At 56.2% G+C, this 19,226-nt stretch overlaps 6 protein-coding genes across 6 annotated transcripts; 4 read left to right on the top strand and 2 right to left on the bottom strand.

The window, feature by feature from the left end:
- Positions 1-1,071: 1,071 nt before the first annotated feature.
- Positions 1,072-3,228, top strand: ATEG_04088 (protein kinase domain-containing protein; the record flags this gene model as incomplete). The annotated part of the gene is made up of 1 exon (XM_001213266.1): positions 1,072-3,228. The coding sequence occupies one exon, from the start codon at positions 1,072-1,074 to the stop codon at positions 3,226-3,228; it is 2,157 nt and encodes a 718-aa protein (XP_001213266.1).
- Positions 3,229-3,870: 642 nt separating this feature from the next.
- On the bottom strand, positions 3,871-5,407 carry gel6 (putative 1,3-beta-glucanosyltransferase; the record flags this gene model as incomplete). The annotated part of the gene is made up of 2 exons (XM_001213267.1): positions 3,871-4,988; positions 5,050-5,407. 2 exons carry the CDS (start codon positions 5,405-5,407, stop codon positions 3,871-3,873), a joined length of 1,476 nt encoding a protein of 491 aa, XP_001213267.1.
- Positions 5,408-7,187: 1,780 nt separating this feature from the next.
- Positions 7,188-8,419, top strand: ATEG_04090 (uncharacterized protein; the record flags this gene model as incomplete). Its single annotated transcript, XM_001213268.1, has 3 exons — positions 7,188-7,318; positions 7,410-8,162; positions 8,239-8,419. 3 exons carry the CDS (start codon positions 7,188-7,190, stop codon positions 8,417-8,419), a joined length of 1,065 nt encoding a protein of 354 aa, XP_001213268.1.
- A 2,912-nt stretch (positions 8,420-11,331) lies between these two features.
- Positions 11,332-13,160, top strand: ATEG_04091 (uncharacterized protein; the record flags this gene model as incomplete). The annotated part of the gene is made up of 2 exons (XM_001213269.1): positions 11,332-12,052; positions 12,106-13,160. The coding sequence occupies 2 exons, from the start codon at positions 11,332-11,334 to the stop codon at positions 13,158-13,160; spliced, it is 1,776 nt and encodes a 591-aa protein (XP_001213269.1).
- Positions 13,161-13,892: 732 nt separating this feature from the next.
- ATEG_04092 (Sds3 domain-containing protein) lies at positions 13,893-15,464 on the top strand (the record flags this gene model as incomplete). Its single annotated transcript, XM_001213270.1, has 2 exons — positions 13,893-14,315; positions 14,385-15,464. The coding sequence occupies 2 exons, from the start codon at positions 13,893-13,895 to the stop codon at positions 15,462-15,464; spliced, it is 1,503 nt and encodes a 500-aa protein (XP_001213270.1).
- A 1,085-nt stretch (positions 15,465-16,549) lies between these two features.
- Positions 16,550-18,121, bottom strand: ATEG_04093 (extracellular serine-threonine rich protein; the record flags this gene model as incomplete). Its single annotated transcript, XM_001213271.1, has 3 exons — positions 16,550-17,794; positions 17,842-18,006; positions 18,053-18,121. The coding sequence occupies 3 exons, from the start codon at positions 18,119-18,121 to the stop codon at positions 16,550-16,552; spliced, it is 1,479 nt and encodes a 492-aa protein (XP_001213271.1).
- Positions 18,122-19,226: the final 1,105 nt, after the last annotated feature.

Genomic DNA, 19,226 nt, shown 5'->3' on the forward strand with positions numbered 1-19,226 from the left:
CGCGGTTGGGGAGAGCGAATGGCGATGATTTGTCGGGGATCGTCTGGAGGTCTGGAACAAGATGATGGCTCACAATGGGGATTGTTACTGATCGAGAGTGGATGAAACAGGAGAGAAGAAGGAGAAGGAGAAGAATGCATGGCTGTAGTAGACGTAGTATAGGCTGTTTTGGGACTAGTGGCTGCTGAATCACGTTGTCCTTCCTAATCGGGCTTATCATCAACTTCCTCTTGGCTTCGTCTGCTCTGCTCCTCTCTCTGTCCACTCTTCCTCCGCGCGCTCTCTGTTCCTCTCTCGACGGAGTATTGATTGTCCTAGTCGGAATCTTACTTATGCCCCGACTCCCCTATCGGACGGTCTCCACTGTTCCAATCTGCCAACCGCATGGGAGACTGTCGTACTAGTCTCCTCCCCTTAGGGCTCTCCTACGAACCGTTGCCACGCTGATCCGGCTACGGAGTAGACGTTCATTTCCTTTTTCCTTTTTCCTCATGGTGGATGACCCATTCTTGGGGGTCCTTATCATGTCATCAGCACACCCGCCTCACGCGCCAGAGGGTGGTGGGTGCAACGGTTGCGCTCCCCATCCAGGAGAGTCATAATAATGGCGCATCGCCCTTGCACCCCGATTTCTTCAATCTCCGCGCTGCAACGTCCTGGTCAACTATTGATTGGCTTTCAATAATGCCGTGAATACCCCTTACCGGCCGGTGGTTGATAAGCCTCGTGTCCACCAGCAGAGTGATCCGTCCATTCCCCGACCAGTAATCCTCCGATACTATTCTGTTTCCTGTTAACTACTACGGTTTGGATTAGGACTATTGGCTGCTTGAATTCTAGATTTTCTGGTTTGTTTCTCTTTTATTGCGTGGATGATTGCCTCTGACTGACACCCGCCAAGCTCAATCAATGATTGTCCTGTACCTGCAGTAGATACATGTCGACTGCTACCTCCTGGTCAACCTACTGAAAATGGCCCTGGTGTTCTCCCTGTATTAAAGCCATTGGATATCCGTTTCCTCTATTGCGGGACTCATCTCTCTTGGCTGCCTCATTCGCCATGCGCCCATCATGTCCGTCACAACTTCTGTTTGGTGGCCCGAGGACCGGGTGAAAGCGACTCTCTCTCCCGAATATGTCTTCAACAATCTCCCCTCTCATCTCCTGTCGCGTCTCGTGGCACCATTGCCCTGGGGGGAAGGTCTGACGAGCGAGACGTATCTCGACTGGATTCTTGCAAAAGCCGGGAGGTTCTTCCTGATCCTCGTCGATATCGGGGTCCCCGAACGCATCTTCGCATTGGTAGATGAGTCCTTTGACGACTCTGACCTGCCTATTGCGGTCCACAGTGTACATCGACTGAACCTCGCCCCTGATTCTCCCGATTCGGCGTTGGAACAAAAGTTCTTCCTTGCGCAATGGCGATTTGTCGTTCGTGGAATCCGCGAGGGTGATCATGTAAAATACACCGAGAACGAGGGCGTCCCCGTGGAGCTGCAGCGCACCGGCGCGGCTCTGGTAAGGGAAGGTGTGGAAAAGGTTGTTCTGGCTGGCGCAGTCTGTCGCGTGTACCTGCGGACCCAGGTCACTATCGGTGGTGCACCCCATTTTTTCGAAGAGGATGAGGTCCTCGAAGAGATCCGCTCCCTTAGGAGACTAGCCCATGACCACGTTTATTCGATATTCGCCTCCTACTTTGTCGACACTACCGTGTGTATCCTCTTTTCAGGGGTGTACGAACGCACACTGCTGTCGTTCCTGACAGATCTGCCGCAAGCGTTCAAGCGCCTCCCTAAACCGCAACGCCGTGGTATTCTCATCAACTGGCCGCATTGTCTTGTGAACGGACTGGCATGGCTGCATGCCCATGGTCAAGTTCACGGTGCCATTCGCCCCTCGAATATCCTCATCGATTCCGACTACAAAATCTTCCTCGGCCAATTTGAGGCACTGGACACGTTACTGCCACCCGTGAAGGTGGACGACGTCGAGGCTTACCAGTATGGCTCGCCCGAACGTTGGGTGCGTTCCAATATTGTACATGGTGGTGGGCCCCAACGAGCGGCTCTTCCATCGGGAGGGCGCACCTCCCGGAAGCCATCGACACGCCCAAACCGACTGAATCTCTCCATGCTGAGGGGATCCAAACATATTGATTCCGATCCTGTTGGCTCGCGTCCGGAGTCGGTCGTTTCCCAAGGGACAGCTATCCGTGTTGGGCTTCCCAATTCACCTTCTCGATTCTCCTACGCCCTCTCCTCCTCGTCAGGGTCGAGTGATGGGAGCGCTCGCAAGCGCGGCTTTCCCTCGATGAAGCACCCTATTATCTATTCTCCCTCCATTACATCGTCCAACTCTTCGGGATCGTCTGGTGGTACGGGACCTGGGTCACCGAATCCCGTTGGGTTGCCGACTTCCAGTTCGGCGGCAGTGGTCCAAGTCTGGCAGTCGCATCAGAGCGACCCGGAAGCATCGGATGTTTTCTCCCTCGGTGCCGTCGTTCTGGACATATTCACACACATGTGCAAGCGCAAGATCTCCGCGTTTGCTCACCATCGCGGCGCCAAAAATCGGACTGCGGGACGTGGTGGTGGTGTCGCCGACTGTTCCTTCCACTTGGACCGCAACCTGGTCCAAGTCACTTCGTGGATCACTCTGCTTGACTCGGATGCGAAGAAACACAAGGACCCTGTGTTTGTGGCTGTGCGGCCGATGTTGTCCGTGGTACGGGAAATGCTGAGCAAAGACCCTACCGGTCGTCCTTCGGCCTTCCAGATCGAGCGGCAGTTCGCCACTGTAATTGAGCAGTTGAACGGCACTGCTGGCTTGCATTGTACTTCCAACATTCAAGTCCGCGATCTCAAATCCCAAAGCCCATTTCGTGAAGCGAAGCAATCCCCCCAGAAACAGCAGCAGCTGGGAGTTTCTTCGCCCCGAGGAACTCTGCCGACCACTGCTACAAGCAGTCCGTTGACTTCAGAATTCTCCCCCGAGGCTCATGCAACCTCGGGGCCCCCCAGTTTTTCTCCCGAAGCTTCTGTCACCAGTTTCAATTTTCCCGACTGGACTCGGTCCTACTCCCAGAGTAGCGACACCGACTACGAGAGTAGCAGCGGGTACGAAACTAGCCTCGACCATAATCCATGGCGGGACCCGGACCCTGTTCTGGGACCGGTGTCTATCAACGATCCTACATGGGAGTACAGGATCACATCTGGAGATCGATGAATATGAATCGATGATCCGGAGATATCCTCTTATATGTACTGTCTAATGTTTTACGATACCATCACCTCTTTGCCTCGATTATTTCCCTTCTAATACCTGTGACCCGATTTGAATATGATATTTCTTTTTTCTGTACTTTCTACTGATGCAGTGTACGTGGGAGGTTCCCTCATGGGCCGTTCTGGTGGCTGTTACATTTCAGAACTTGCACTTCTCTGTTGATTTTATCTGATTCTTTCCTTGATATATGAGAATGGGTGGTCTGCGATACGACGACATGACAGGATTGGGTGGCTTACGGGCGTGAGGATTATTGATTCTTTTGTACAACATGCTGCGCTATAATTGACGAACGTTGTCAATATGATCGAAGTATATGTTAATTTCCGACAGAACTGTTCTGCCTAGTTGATCTTAATAATATAACGAAATAGGCCGACAAACAGAAAACGCCACAAAGTGCCCAGCACCTTTGATGCAAGACAGGTATCACAAAACGCCAACGAGGAGAAACTAGCGCCTAATCAAAAACAGCCCCCATCCAGACCCATGCACAACGACCAAACAAACAAAGGGGCATTACGGTCTGTCTTGGGTATATATGTCTTGGGTATGATGGAAAGGGCTCGAACGAGGACGGTCTTACAGCCACAACGCCAACGCCCCACTCGCCACGCAGAGACACATGACCACACCTTCGAGACGATCCATTTTTGGAACCGCGACAGCCTGCCCGACATTACTGGGGAGATGCGACGCGGAGGGCGCTGGGGATGCCGTTGGGCCAGACGTCGTGGTCAATGTTGGCGCAGACGTGATCTTGGCGTGGGTGTTGTTCTCGGAAGCCAAGCCTCCATCACTGCCATTGCCCTGGCCGTTGACGCTGTGCACCGCGTCCACGGCCGTGTTCTCGCCGGCGCTGGCGCCGGAGTCTGCGGAGTCCGGGCTGATCGCCGTTGCGACAGGCGGCGCGGGGTGGAAGGTCTGGCCGAGGGTGGGCAGCGGCGCGCTCGGGTCGACGGCCCAGCCGCCGGGCGTCGAGGCCGGACAGGCGGGGGGTTTGATAGCCGCTGTGGACTGGATGTAGTCGGACAGGGCGACGCTGGACGGCGACAGGGTTTTCCACTGGGCCTTGAGGTTGTCAAAGTCCGGGGCGATGGGGGTGGGCACGCCCTGGCGGGTGTAGCCGTCCTGGACGAGGGTGTCGGTGGGCGGGGCGTCGGGGGCGTAGGGCCCGTAGTTGATCAGGCCGTACTGGTTTGCTTCCTGGATCCATTCGTAGATGATGGAGCCGGACCAGGTGGCGGACATGTCGGGGCCGAAGATGGCGGCCTGGTCGTCGAAGGTGCGCGGCGGTGCGGCGTTGCAGCCCGTCTCGGAGAAGAAGATGGGGATGGGGTAGTCGGCGGCCTGGTGCTGGAGGGTGCGGTAGCCGGAGGTTTCGTAGGAGGCAGCACCGCACCACTCATAGGCGTTCAGGCCGAAGAAGTCGAGGCGCTCGGCGGGGTCGGGGCGACAGGCGAGGTAGTTCTGCAGCATGGGCCGCAGTTCTGCAATATCGGCGGCGGTGTAGCCGATGGGGATCTGGCGGTAGCCCTTCTCGTTGCGGTAGGATTTCATGTCGCGCGTGGCGGCGAGGACGTATGGGGCGGCTGGAGAGCCGGCCGCGGTCGAGAGGACCTCATTCCCGATGAGGAAGCCCGCGGTGTTGTCGTATTGTTGGAACTCATCGAGGACCGCTTTATACTTGTGGAATTGGTCTTGAGTCCAGTATGGAGTGTCCTGAAGCGGGGGTGCTGTCAGCGAGGGATTGGGTGCTACCGAGGCGAAGGGGTCCGACCTGTCGGATCGATGTGTCAAATGTGTCGAGGTCGACAAAGAGGTAGATTCCTGCGTCTGCAAAGGCTTTCATGCAGCCGTCGTGGTCGGCTGCAGGATCGACGTGGTAGACCCGGATGGCGTTGGCGCCGAGTTCCGCCATGCGGGAGACATCCCGCTGGCATTGGGCGGTGTCAATCAAAGGGTCCTGGGGCGTCCGTTGATATGCGATGCCTTTCAGGAAGTACTGTCGGCCGTCTTCGTAGAAGAATTTGGAGCCGACGGCTGAGATGGTGGGGACCGATGCCACGGACACGGCGTGGAAGCCCAAGATCAGAGCAACCCAAGCTGATGGGAACATGTCGACTGTACGTGCAGCAGTGCAATGCAACGTGGCATAGAGCCAAGGTAAGGAGCGTTTGCAGCTATCCGACGGTCTGGATATCAGACTCGCCTGCTACTTGGTCCGACAGTGCGACACCAGTAACGAGGGACGAAGAAGGTGGCATTGTGATATGAGATAGAGACAAGCTTCTTTATAGTTGCTGGGAGGCGATGAAGTCATCTCTGGGGTATCATGGATGGCATCTAGGATGCCCTCCTTCAACTCTCCAGCCTTGTTGGATACCGTATGGCCGTAGGAAGCGGTATGCATGTGAGGTGCGATCGCGCGACCATGACGTCGACAGGATTGTTTGCACCTCCCTTGAAACGGTAGCAAGTTCATCAGCATTCATGAAGGGCGTGTGTTGTGAAGGTGGTTTTGCTGGGGAAGGAATGTTGCGGTCTGCCAGGAATGAGAGCAGGTTCAATGTATAGATTACAGAGCCAGTAGTGAAAGCGAGACCCTACTCCGTACGTAGTAGGTGGGAAAGGTCATTGACGCGAATTATTGTTGACGACTGCCATTATCTAGAGCTACATGGCTAGCGAGACTATGTATTGTCAGTGGTCAAGCTGCGAAACCTGCGAGGCGGGGGTGGGATGTGATTGATGCAGATCGGAACGAGGTTAGACTTGATCGTCGCAAAGCGAAATGAGCACCAGACGACGGAGAATGCTCCGATAGCAAGGGATGGAGTGGTGGGATGCGGATTTGCAGAGGTGAGGTGTCTGTGACAAGGGTTTCTGGCTATCTGAAGCGTTAGTTGTCAGAGGGAGATGTGCATTGGACCATTGTTGACAGATCGTCTACCCGATCGGATAAGGGTTCTTCAGGGTGCCTGGAGATCGGAAGTCCTCCGCGTCCAGATGGAGTCGATCATGAGGGTTGATTTGCGGGAGTTCTCCAGTGAATTGTATCAAATTGCATCAGGATGTGTCAGGAAGGAGTACGTAGGGCAGATGGTCGTCATCATGTTGGACTGTCCTCGTACTCCAACTCCATGCTGTACCTGTACTCCGGACTCCTATTGTAGGATGCACGAGGCGGAGAGGCCCGACGAGGACGCGACTGCTTGGCAACGATCGAGACCCTGGGCCCACCGGGAGATTAGGATCAACTGTCGTCATGAATTGGCCGGATTTGAAGAGTGAGGGAGAAGGGAAAATGGGATAGGGATAGAATGGAGTGAGCTGTAGAGTGTCAGTATGTCCATCAATAAGAAACATGAAGATGGTGAGGGTAGAAGAGAAGAGACGAGTAGGAAGAAGTATGGAGGAGAGAAGAGAAGAAGAAAGGAGGAAGAGAAAGATCGACGGGGCTTGCGTGGATAAACGGGGCTCACCTGACTGGCGCCCGCATGCAGCGAATCGTGCGCCGCCATTGCAACATCCTTAATCTCTCTATTCTTCTTCTTCTTTTCTTCTCTTCTTCTCTTCTCTTGGACTCATCTCTCTTCCTTTCTTCTTTCTATTCACCTTCAACTTCAACGTCACCTTCACCTTCTTCCATCCCATTCGCTTCTTTCATCGGATTGCCATGATCCGTGGTTCGGCTCGCCCCTCACGTCATCTGCTCCAGACTCGCCTCCTCCACCTCCGCCGGCCTTGATTGGCAGTCGTCCTGCTTCGACGACGTCAACGACTGTCATCCCCAACTCCCCTCGTCCCCCTTTGTTCTCCATCAGGGGCCTGGTTGAATTGCTTTATTTCCTGCTCCGTTCGCAGCAATTCCGCCATCGCCTGCGTCAGTCCCCAAAATGTCGACCCGCAGTACCCTCTCCCCTTTTCGCATCTCCCAGCGTGACGGCGAGAAATTGGACGCCAATGAAGCCTTCAGAACCATCCGCGATCACTTGAGGCGTCAAGAACTGGGCATGGAAGCTCCCAGGTATGTCCAATCCTGTCGCCTCAGTCCTCTCCCCTGACTTCGGGCAGTGGAGCCCCCCCGTGCCCCTTTCAATCGCTAACCGGTCCCTTAGTTTTTGTTCGTTCCATCGTGATTCCTGCTCCGACGAAGAACAAGAGTGTTTTCGCCTCCATCGCGATGTCATCCACACTCTCTTGCTCCCTCTCTTCCTCCTGCATCATCAGGCCTCGCGCATCGCCGCCAGTGTCTTGCCCACACACAAGGGCGCCGAGTCGGAGCGGGCCTTCCGTGGCGAGGCTCGCAGCGCATACGCCTGGCTTCATTGCATTCTGAGCGAGGAACACGATTGGTACTTGACCGAACGCTGTCCCGCCTGCATTGTCCTGCATGTCTTGCATTCCGAACCCACCATCCGCTTCGTGGCGGTCGCCTGTCTTCTGTCCGACCACCTCCAAGGCGTCGAGCTGCTCAATGGAAAACGCCGTCTCCCTAGCTTCGACTTCTGGCTCGAGGCGCTGGAGACGGCCGTGCGGGAGGATGAGTTTTGGGGCGATGATTTCTGGCCCGACATCGAATACCGCGCATGCATCCTCACCGATGGAGTCAAGCAGCTGGTGCTGCAATGTCTGGAACTTCGGACTGCTTTGGACCGGCAGACCCTGCAGCCGTCCATGCTGTACAGCAGCCGACCGCACGCTCCTCGACAGCAGCAGATGCGCTCCATCGCCGCCAAATCGAGTCCTCAGATGAGTGTCGAAGAGCAAAAATGGTTCAGTCGGGCCGCTGCGAATCGCTGCGCCCAGACGTACTGGAATGACCGCCCCCAGCGGTTTCATACCCGCCGCCATGCGGATGCCCGGAGAAGGTCGGTGACGTCTTGAGTCATGGCGTGGAGAAGATCTGGAACAGGATCATCCGCGTCCATCAGATTCTATGGCCAGGCCTTCTGCGGCCCTGGACATTTACCCCAACCTTCAGGACTTCGGGTCTAGACGAGTCTACGACTCCCGTCTCCGTGCGATCGACCCTCACCCTCTTATCCGACCGCGTCCCAGCTGGGTGAAGACACCCGTCCCTCTCAAGCGGAATGCAGTCCGACACGGCTTGTTTGATGAAGAATGAAGTCATTAGTGTCGGGGAGGAGTCGGATGGAGTGCAATTGCGTATCACCCGCTCAGCTGCGGCTTGCCCCGCAAGCTCGTCGCATCCCGGCCGCCACAGCAGCCATCAGACGCGCGTGGCTCTTTTGGGAGGTCGCTCAGCCGTGCCGGCAAGGGCGACAACGTGGGGATGCAGTGAGCGAGCTGACACGAATACTCCGATGGGAGCCTGTTTGTATTATAGTCTGTATATAGTACGAGGTATTTCCTCCGTATATCACGCATTTAATCATACAGTCATCGATTTATTGCGAATTGAACCTTTTAGGTGTAGATTGTAGGCGAGTTGTTATTGAATTGGGGCTCAGCTTGTCAGGATGGTAGATTCTAAGATACCTATTCCATTCTGGTTGTATGCAAGAGGTGGTTACGAGAAGGTTCTCGGACTATCCGATACGAAAGGAGACGTGAGGCAATTGTTTGCCTGGGGGACAGGGTATATGCGATGTCGGTGGGACAAACGGTTGGACAACCCTAATCTGATGCACATCAGCTTATGAAAACTCTTCCACCATGCTTGTGCATGACATTAGTATTGGTCTCGAACAAAGCAAAGCAAAACAACATATAATCAATCAAGGCAACCGAACCAGGCAATATTCGATGAATATGATTCCTGTTGTTAATGTGAGACAAGGGTGGAGACACGGGACAAGACCCTGAGCAATTCCAGGTGCCCTGATTACGACGGCACCGAGCCCTCAATTGCCCATTTACACTCTCTACTCCATAGTGCACGGTCTCATAATGATTAACGACATTAACGACTCTCAACGCTCGGATCAAGATTCACGATCGGGTGGGACACCTGATTGATTGGACGGACCACCCGGGGCCAGCAATCCATGGGTGTATTGATTACAGGCGGTCGCTTGTCCGCACTATTTGTGCAGGGTAATCTTCGGGAGATGGAAGGGGCGCCGAGTTCCATGGGACTTGGACAGTATCTTGCTTACAGCACTACTCCGTACACTACCTACCTAACCTAGGTAGGTACCTAATGTATACTCCATACTCCGTAGTAACCGGACGACTGGTCAGATGAGTCTTGTGGTGGTTGGGTTAATATCAGGAGCATATTAAGGATGCATGGGGCCCAAAGCGGACAATGGTCAGCGAGAAGGATGACTCGCACATGATTGCCGATCTCCGAGATACGGACTACTCCGTACTGAGCAGAACAACTACATACATACATACATAACTACCTGTACAGAAGAAGTCTTAAGACACAGGGTCTAGGCAGTCCGCCCGGAAGCGGTAGTGGGGATGGGATCGGGCGATGCACGCTTCTGGCCCTTTGGGTGCCAATCACCGAGACCTCCGAAGCCCAGTGTCGACGTCAGAGATGATTCACGACGGCAGTTCAGTCCCGACCGCAACAGCGCACGGCAAGACGGCAAGATGCAGCAGAAAACTCATGGGCGTCGTCAGACGGGCCGGGTTGGGCGGGTTGACAAGATGCAGAGATCAAGAACTATTGATTCTCGTTTCAGCTGGGGGGGTTTTTGCTAGAGAGGTTATTGGACGGGGGACTATTTTCCGAGCATCTAGACTAGTAGAACACGACATCAAAGGAGCGAACAAAGATGAAGATGAAGAAGGAGAAGTAGAAGAAAAAAACAAGAAAAACTATCGACCAGAATTCAGGTGTATTTATTAGTATTAGTATTGTGGTCGGACAATGCGGCCCTTCTCGGGATCAGAAAATCTTGGACGCTTTATGCACGGACAGCACCAATCAAAGCGACAATCCCGACTCAAACGCAAAGGACACCCTGCAGTAGACCGACGATCCTTCCCCTGTCTTTTTGACCCATTCATGACAGTAACTAGTTATAGGTATTGTCTGATGAATACTAGCTTCATTTAGTATATTCTAGTATAGATTGATCTAGTATGTCTGCCATCAACCTCCGACCGGCCCAATTTCCTGGAGCTGGGAAAAAAATCCACATCGGCCGAGGCCACGGTGGGGCCCGCTGTTTTTGGAGGCAAAAAAAGAAAACCAAGCGCATCCACCTAGTCTTGCCTGTTACGGCCTAGCCCCGATCAGCCACGATGGCCTAGAACTCCCTGGCAAGACGCCGTCGCAGACCGTAATAATAGCTGCCAGACACTGGTTATCAGTATACGTATGTAGGTACTCAGAGTCATAGTGAGACTGTCGAGTTCCAAAGAACAGAACAGAAATAAAAGTTTCCAGACGTAGATCGCACCGTAAAATAGTGAAAGTTATGAATGTCCTCGTGTCATGGATCCCCCCAGGCCGCCCGGTCTAGACCCCCCCGGGCTGGAAAGAGTGGCAGCCGTCTTGACCGTCGGGCGGTTCTGCTCAGAGTTCTGGCCCTGTCAATTTCCCAGCGTCATTCTTCTTCTCGTCTCTTTCTCTCTCTTCTCTTCTCTCTCCCTCTCTTTTCCTTCCCTTCCATTCCATTCTTCCACTCTTCCTCCAATTTCCCTTTCCCTTCCCCACTGTATCATCATTATCGTCCCCCTCCACCCTCCACCCTCCTCTCTCTCTCTCTCTCTTCCTCCCTCTTCCCTCTTTTACTCCCTCCTATCCACCTTTTCTACCCTCCCGACCGTCTTCCTCGAGACTCTTTCACCAACGCTCCCTCAGCCTCAGCCGCATTCACCACAGATTGCCTTACTCTCCTTACTACCGGAGTGCCTCCAACCTGAGCATTCCATCGACTGCGTATTCCCTAAACCACGCTGTCAAACGAATGTCCGATACTGGTGGAAGCTCCCGACCTCGATCTCGATCGGTCACCGCTCGCATCCCCTCCTCTCATCCCAACAGACTGGATGAATCAGCCACAGTGCCATGGACCATATCGGCCGACTTCTGTGGTGCGAGATAGCCCGGTCATGTGTTCGCCATTCGTCTCTGCCTCCGCTTTCTCCTCCAGCTCGTCATATACGGCCGTAGGATCGCGTTCTTCACCGCAACAGACCGTCGATACCTCGTTTGCGAAGCAGGATCCTATGCAAATCAGCCCCGTCTCTCCCCTCCGTCAACAGCTGTCCTCTCCCCAAGACGTCGGCTCCAGCCGGCTCAAACGTCGGGCCTCGCAAGGCTCCATCCTGACCAAACCTTCCCCCGTCTCCCGCTTCCTCTCCAGAAGTAACGCTTCGCTCCACCTATCCTCCCTTGAATCGAAGTCGTCTGGTCGAATCGAATCCCGCACCCATTCGGCCGACTCTCGCCTCCGTCTCTCCACCCGATCCCCCGCGTCGAGCTCGCTGGCGACTCGAGCGTCCGAGTCGACCTCCCCGTGGGATTCGAAAGGAGACTACCCCGCGACTCTTCCCCCGACCCCGCCGGACGACGACGAGCACGTTGCCTGGAGTCCTCAATCCGGAATGTTGCTCTTTGAACCCTCGATGAACCGCCATCCGGGCCCCGTCCCCATGGATGAGGGTCCCAATATGGAAAATGCCCCGCGGAACCCTCATTCAGATGGTCTGAACAGCCCGTCCGATCAGTTATCCAATGTGTCTCCTTCCACCTCTGGAGGTAGTCCCGGGTCATCCGGGGACATGGACTGCGACGATAACTCGTGGTTGGAGAATGCCACAGAGTCGACTGGTGAGTTCGGATGCCCGTCATCCTTGACCACCAACCGCTGACCTCCCCTATAGTCTCATCACTATCCCTCTCAAACTCCCGCGGAGAGGCCGTCAAGGTAGTGTCTCAGATGCTGCCCTATCCGCGCCCCGCAGACAAAACTGTCGCAGTGCCGCCGAACGAGGACGTCTTCGGTGCTCTTCTCCATGCCGTGCAACATCACTTTCAAAATGGACACCCCCCTTACATCAACATCACCCATGCCGTCCCCGAACAGTTCAGCTTGTCGAATCTTCCTTCCTCACCCCCCAATACCCCGCGTTCTCCCTTCTCGGCCGACGATTATTTCAGCTCGGGTGTCTTCTCCAGTGCTGCCGTGGTCTCGGCGTATCACGATTTCCGTGGCCCCATCCAGGCCAAGGCATCGCACTTCCCGATGCCCATCGTTCCTCCCTTCAGCGTACATATCTCAGTCCTTGAACGATATCTCCCGCCCTCTTCGGCCCAGGAATACAAGGACCTTTTCTGCCCGTCGCGCCCGTCGTTCCTGGTGGATCGGCTCTGCGAGCTCTCCCCGGATGGCGGGTCTCTGTTGTTCGTCTACCCAACCCGCCGGGGAGCGTCCACCTTCAAGTCACAATACCTCGGACCCATCCTTGATCCGTTGTTGCGGCAACTCGTGGTGGTGAACGAACTGTCCGCCGACATTGGTCGGTATCTGGGCAAGCTTTCCTCGGTCGCCCATATGGAGGATTTCGATACCATGCGCGACAATCTGATGCATCTGTGTGACTCGCTGAGCTCGTCCTCATCCCGCTTCAGCGTGGTGGATGCTCGCAAAGGTAATGTGCACCTCGATCGTCAGGTGTGGACCGAGTGGTACATCCACCAGGAGAAGTCCCGCATGAAGGAGGTGCTCAGCGTGTACTGGCAGAATGGCCGTCGACTGCCCGCGAACAAGCGGATGTCGAGCGTCTCCTCCAATTATCTCCTTGAAGACAAGGAGGTGACGTCGGCGATGCTTCTCGGGGACATCCTGGATGGCATTCGGCGTCGGCCGTATGGTGAGGAGATGGAGCCTCGTGATGGAGTCGAATTGGGCGTGTTTGTGATCCGCCGATCGCATTAATCGAAGCTCGCTTGGAATTTCTTTTTTTTTTTTTTTTTTTTTTTTTCATCTTCATGGATATACTAGGGTCATAAAAACGGGACCTGGTGGCGTCTTCCGGTGTTGTCTTTCTTTTCGGTTCTCGGACGGGCCATTCGGGCGGTTACGGTGCATGTTATGTTGGATATAAATACCCAGGATGTTTGTTTTGCACGAGGGATTAGCATAGTCTTGTGGGTAGACATGATACGATCAATGAACACGTTAAAATGATCAATCGAGCCTGAGTAGTTCCTAGGAAGTGTACTCCGTAGGTTGGAGTAGGGACTCGGAGTAAGGACCCATCCACTTCTGTCTATGGGTAATACCGATACCAGGATTTCCATCTCTAATGTGCAAAAAAACTAAAAATACCGTTTGACAGGGTCATGCGGGCGGTCAGCAACGGCCGACGCTAGGCCGGATCGGGCGGGTTCCGATTGATCCCACCGCCCGCTGTTTTCTCCCATCTACTCTACTCTACTCCTCTCGTGCCTTCTCCTGCCTCTCTCCTCAAGCTCTATATCTTCGTGTTGCTGTTGCTTTGCTGATCGTGTACGAGTCTCAGCTCTATTTGATCTATTTGCCTCGATTCTACTTTTATAGTCCACTCGCATACACCAACCTACATCGTCCTCTCGCGGAGACGACGTCCCGTGAACACCTCCCACCTGACGTCCCAATCCAAGAGCCAGCTAGTGTCCCATACTAGCCATGGCGTATTCTCCCGCTCCAGGCTCGCCTGGGGGCACTGTATCCAACAGTCTGCACTCCCGTGGCCGATCGGCTAGTCCCCCGACCAGCGTCCCTCTATCCAAACGAGACAAGCGGCGCAGTGCCCTGCAAGAGCGTCTGCATGATCTCACAGCCTCTTTCAGTCACAATCGCGATACGCAGTTTCGTCAACAACTCCATGCTCTCCAGTGTGACATGACGCTCATCAACAACGCTGACCCCTACGAACCGGGTCCTCTCCCGGACTCGGCGGACGAAATCTCCCAGCTGATCGAAAATACCGTCGGCGGAGGGAAATTCGCGAAGGAGATGGCCAGTCTTGCTGGATTGTGGTATTCCCGGTTTGTCCAAGAGGTCAACCAGGTCAAGGCGGACAAGGATGCCGAACTCGCCATGCTCCTGGTAAGTACAGTACTGATCACATACTCCCCCGGCCTGATCTACACCACGGCATGATGCTGACCATCGCAGAACCGACACAATAGTAACCTGGAACGCTTCAAGCGCGAATACGCCTTTCGCGTGCACTTTGCCGAAGAAGAATACAATAACCTCTCCTCCACCGTGCGCGAGCGGCTCGTCCAGCAGATCTCCACCAAGCGGCTGCGCCTGATGCGCGAGAAAGAGCAATTGGACCTCGCCGATACCAACGCCCTCCTCCTGCACCCGAACCAGTTCAGCATCACGAACCCCGCCAGTCCGGGCGGCATCCACGGCAACCGCAAGACCCGGCACACGCGCCATCGGGTCGACCTGGACGAGCTGGGCAACGGCATCATGTCGGAGCACTTCAATAAGCGGAAGCGCAAGGCTGCCGAGGACGACGTGGGGTCACCGGTGCGCGAGGGCTTCGCCAACCCGGCCGAACGCGCCAAGGCGCAGATGGCGGCCCAGCAGCACGCCCCCGTCTATTCGATCAACCAGCTGTTCACTGAGAAGGAGCTGAGCGCGCACGCCAACCAGGCGCACGTCGCCACGGTGCATTTCTTCTCGACCTCCAAGCGCGCGGACCAGCCATCCGGCGCGGCGACCAACGGCAACAACACCGACGCGGAGGATGCGTCCGGCCTGGGCGACGGCACCGAGGAGGGCACGCCCGCCACCGACATGGCGCGCACCGCCAGCCAGAACTTCCACGCGACGCGGTCGACCCGCACGCACGGCAACCACGCGCTCAACGCGCTGGCCGAACTGTCGGACAAGCCCGCAGTGCGCCCCAACCTGCCCTACAACATCCTGGCCAACTACCACGCGCGGTCCAGCAACAACGGCGCCCCACCGCTGCCGCCGCTCATGAACGAGGAGGTCGACGACGACTGGGCGCGCATGGACCGGCTGCACGCTAAACCGCCCAGCTACGTCGACCGCAATCTCATCAATCTGCTCGTCGAGCCCGTGCCGGCCGAAGTCGACGGCGTCCCGCAGAACCCGCACCGCTTCAGCTTGCTGCACCCGGATTTCCCGGTCGAAACGGGCGTGCACCTGTACCCGCTGAAGGGCGGCAACGGCAAGGACGAGGGCAACGACCGCACGAAACGGAGTCGACATTGACATGCTGTTGGGCGTTTGGTTGGGGGATACTACGTAATACCATGGCGTTTGACTGGTTTTTTTATACATTATACATGATTGGGTGTTATGCTTTCTTGCTACATGAATCGAATATAGCTTCCTTTGGATAATAGGCGGCAGCCTTGAGCGGCTGACTCAAGCATAGGACATGCAGTGTCTTTGAACCATGCTAGTGAATGTAATCAGAAGAAACCAGTAAACCAAAGTCTCAATGGTTCTCTTTTCTTCTGGGCCAGGGAAATGTACCTCGGCGATAATATATATGCGCCCTCGTTCCATATCCTCCTCCCGTACTGTACAAAAATCTCCAGTATATATATACAGTAGGACTTTGTATTTTCTAGTCTCCAAATAGATCACTGTGGCAGCATTCATCCAAGGACCCAGCACCACGGCTCCTGGCTGGGTTATCCTACGAACGTGATGGATCAAATACAAATTGAGCCTGACAATCCCGTCCAAGTGGCAGTCTAAATCAAATTCAACTACTTCCTATGTATGACACTATACCACAATATTACGCATATACAACGGTCCAGTCTGAAGACAAGATGTCCGAGACAACAGGTACGAGGCATGGCAAGACAACTAGTAAACAACAGCCAGCGCCACACCCATGGCCATCAACAGGCCCGACACCTTCTCCCTGGCGGCGGCGTTGAAGGTCTGGATGGGGAACGGGGCGGACGGGGTGCCCGTGGCCGTCGCGGAAGCGGTGACCCAGGACGACGAGCTAACCCAGGGGTTGGGCAGGCCGGTGCCGGTGGGGGAGACGCCGGTCGGGGCGGGGACCAGGCCGACGGTGGTGGTTGCGGCGCCGGAGCCGGTGCTGAAGGAGACCTGGGGCACGGTGACGGTGTAGGTGGAGTAGGTGATGGGTGGTGCAGGGGACCGAACGGGCCGTTGGTGACGGGGGCGACGCCGGTGGGAGCGGGGGATGAGGGAGCTACGGTGTGCACGAGGGTGATGGTGGAGGGGACAGCGGTGACGATGCTCGGGTTCTTGCGGATTAAGGGTGCGCAGATGCCGGTGAAGTGATATAGGGCAGCCTGGACCTCGGTGTCTTAAGCTCCCCAGCCTGGATGCACGCGATGACCTTGTTGGTGAAGTCGGACGACGGGACTGAAGCATCTGGTGTCGATGTTAGATGCACACTTGGGGATGGTCAGCCAGGTGTTGATGCACTTGGGCACGACGTTGGGGCAGGGCGCCGAGGGCGCGGGCGCGGGCGACGACGGCACCGAGACGCTGGTCGAGGTGAGCGTGACCGTGGAGATGGTGCTGAACACCGAGGTGATCTGGGTGCCGCTGGCCGAGAGGGTCTTGGTCACGGGGCAGGTGGTGACGGTCTCGTAGGTGACGACGGTGGTGACGCCGTGCGTCGGGGTGGTGACGGGGGCGACCCCGGTGGGCGTGGTCGCGGTGCACTTGTTGCACACGGTGGCAGTGGAGGTCACCGTGATGGTGGAGACCGTGCTGTAGACGGAGGTGGTCACGGTGCCGCTGGCTGTCGCAGTCGTGGTGACCGGGCAGGTGGTCACGGTCTCGTAGGTGATGACCGTGGTGGTGGACTCCTCGGCGCCCGGGGTCGTGGGAGACGCGCCGGTGGGCGTGGCCGGAGACGAGGTGGGCGCAGGGCCGCTCGGGGAGGAGCTTCCCACGGGGGAGCTGCCCGTCGGCGCCGGCACCGAAGTGCTCTGTCCGGTAGGCTGCGTCTCAGTCACGGGGCAGACGGTGGTCGACACCGCGATGGTGGAGGTGACGACGGTGGTCGAGTCCGCGGGACAGTTGGTCACCGTCGGCGCACAGCTGGTGATGGTAACCTCGCTGGTCGTGTAGACCGTGGAGGTGGTCATCTGGACGGGGGTGCTGGGCGCTGGGACGGTGACGGATCCCGAGGAAGGCGGGACGGGGATGACCGGAGTGGACGACGAGCCAGGGCTCACGCCAGTCTCCGAGGGAGTGACCGAGGGAGTGGCAGTAGGGCCCGGGTGGGAATGAGAGTGAGTGGTCGGCGGCTTCTCGCCAGGAGAGCAGTCAAAGTCAATGGAGTGGATGCCCAGGTCACAGTCGTCCTCGTCCTCAGACTCGAAGCTGACGGAGGTGGCACCACCGCACTGGTCGTTGGAGACATCGGTACCCTCGGGCGAGCAAGAAGCGACGCTCTTGCAGGTTGAGCCATCGGGCATGCCAAAGCTGATCTTGACATTGGCCTCCTTGGAGGTCGAGAGACGGAAGCCGCTCACGGAGAAGCTGTCTCCACGAGAGAACTTCAGTCCTCCGGAGAGCTTACCCTCGATGCAAGATCCCTGTTCTCGTTAGTGTGAGCCTCTGTGACTGAGAAGACTGGACTTACGAATTCACCCTTGTCCTTCTTGGCGAAGCCAGAGAACTCAAAGCCGCCGTAGTGGGAGAACGAGCCGTCGATGAGATCAGACCAGTCGAAGCCGTTCTGCTGATCGTCCGTGCACTCGTTGTCAGTGTTATCGGGGCTAGTATAGCACGTATCAGTGCCCCACCACTATGACCGTCAGCGTAGTTCACTTCAACATGATCGATGTACTGACCAAACCCTGAGGATGGGCCTGGGCCAAGGCGAGCAGGGAAAGAAGAGCGGCCGAAGTGATGCCCTTCATGGTGACGAGGTTCAGTGAACAGCGGTTCAGCCAAAAGAATGTGGTAGTGTATGGTCAAGAAAGAGGGGGCTTTTATTATTATCGAAGGCCAGCGACAACAATACGACACCAATAAAGAAGAAAGAAATCAGGGACAAAGAGTGATCCCGATGAACGAGTGTCTTGATCACAGCCTTTGGCGTCAGGCCGAAAGAAAACAGACAAGCAATTACGAACAACACTGACGAATGCAGTCAAGTGAGAAATGTACACAAACGAAGGTGGACAGAAAACAACAGTCCTGATGAGGCGCCGCAGGAGGGTAACTGGCTTTTAAACCAGCGAGCGTCGAGGAGCAACCGCATGGTCCAGGCAGGGTCCGGGGGGAACTCCATTCAGCAGGACGTAAGGCCTTTGCCCTCTGGACCCCCGGGCCCAAGTGAGACAATCTGAGGACGAGCGGCAGTCAGCGCATCCACCAGTGTCACAAAGAGAATCCAATGGAGGCGTGCCGGTTGTTCCGCTAGTGCAGGAACCTGCTGGACGATACCGGGGCGCGAAAGCCACCAGCGGCCACCACCAATCAGGCCCGGATCAACCCACCGTCCCTGGATGGGTCGAAAAGGGACTGTCAACGGAATGGATGTGTCGTGGTGCCCTAGGACGAGCTAGGCAGTTGCTTATGCTGCCCAGTCGAGCGCCGTCAGGGACAACCGCTCCGGATGACCAGTGGTTTGCCGGTGCGAGACGGGGTCAGCTCCAATCAGGCCTAGGCTGCATGCCACTCAGGAACGGAGTTCGCCAGCGATCCTCCTCCAAGCGCCCTGAACCCGCGAGATTGTTTGGAACCGGTCTGCAGGACGTTGGAATGAAGAGGGGGCCATGGCGGCAATCGCCGGATCGGCACCGGCCTCAGAAGACGGACAGAGAGGGCATCTTCAAGGGTGGGCGGGTGAAACCATGTGGGGATTCCGATCGCGAGAGAGAAATTCTGGACTGGACCACGCGAGGGCCCCCTGGTTGCTAGGCTGGATGGGAGGTGGTGGAAGGGGGAGGGAGCAGTGGGCAGTGGAGGAGATGAAGTGGCGTAGAGCAGTGGTCGAGATCGCTCTGGCGCCGGACAAGG

The sequence above is a fragment of the Aspergillus terreus genome, genomic scaffold (assembly GCF_000149615.1).
Source record: "Aspergillus terreus NIH2624 scaffold_5 genomic scaffold, whole genome shotgun sequence".
NCBI lineage: Eukaryota > Fungi > Ascomycota > Eurotiomycetes > Eurotiales > Aspergillaceae > Aspergillus > Aspergillus terreus.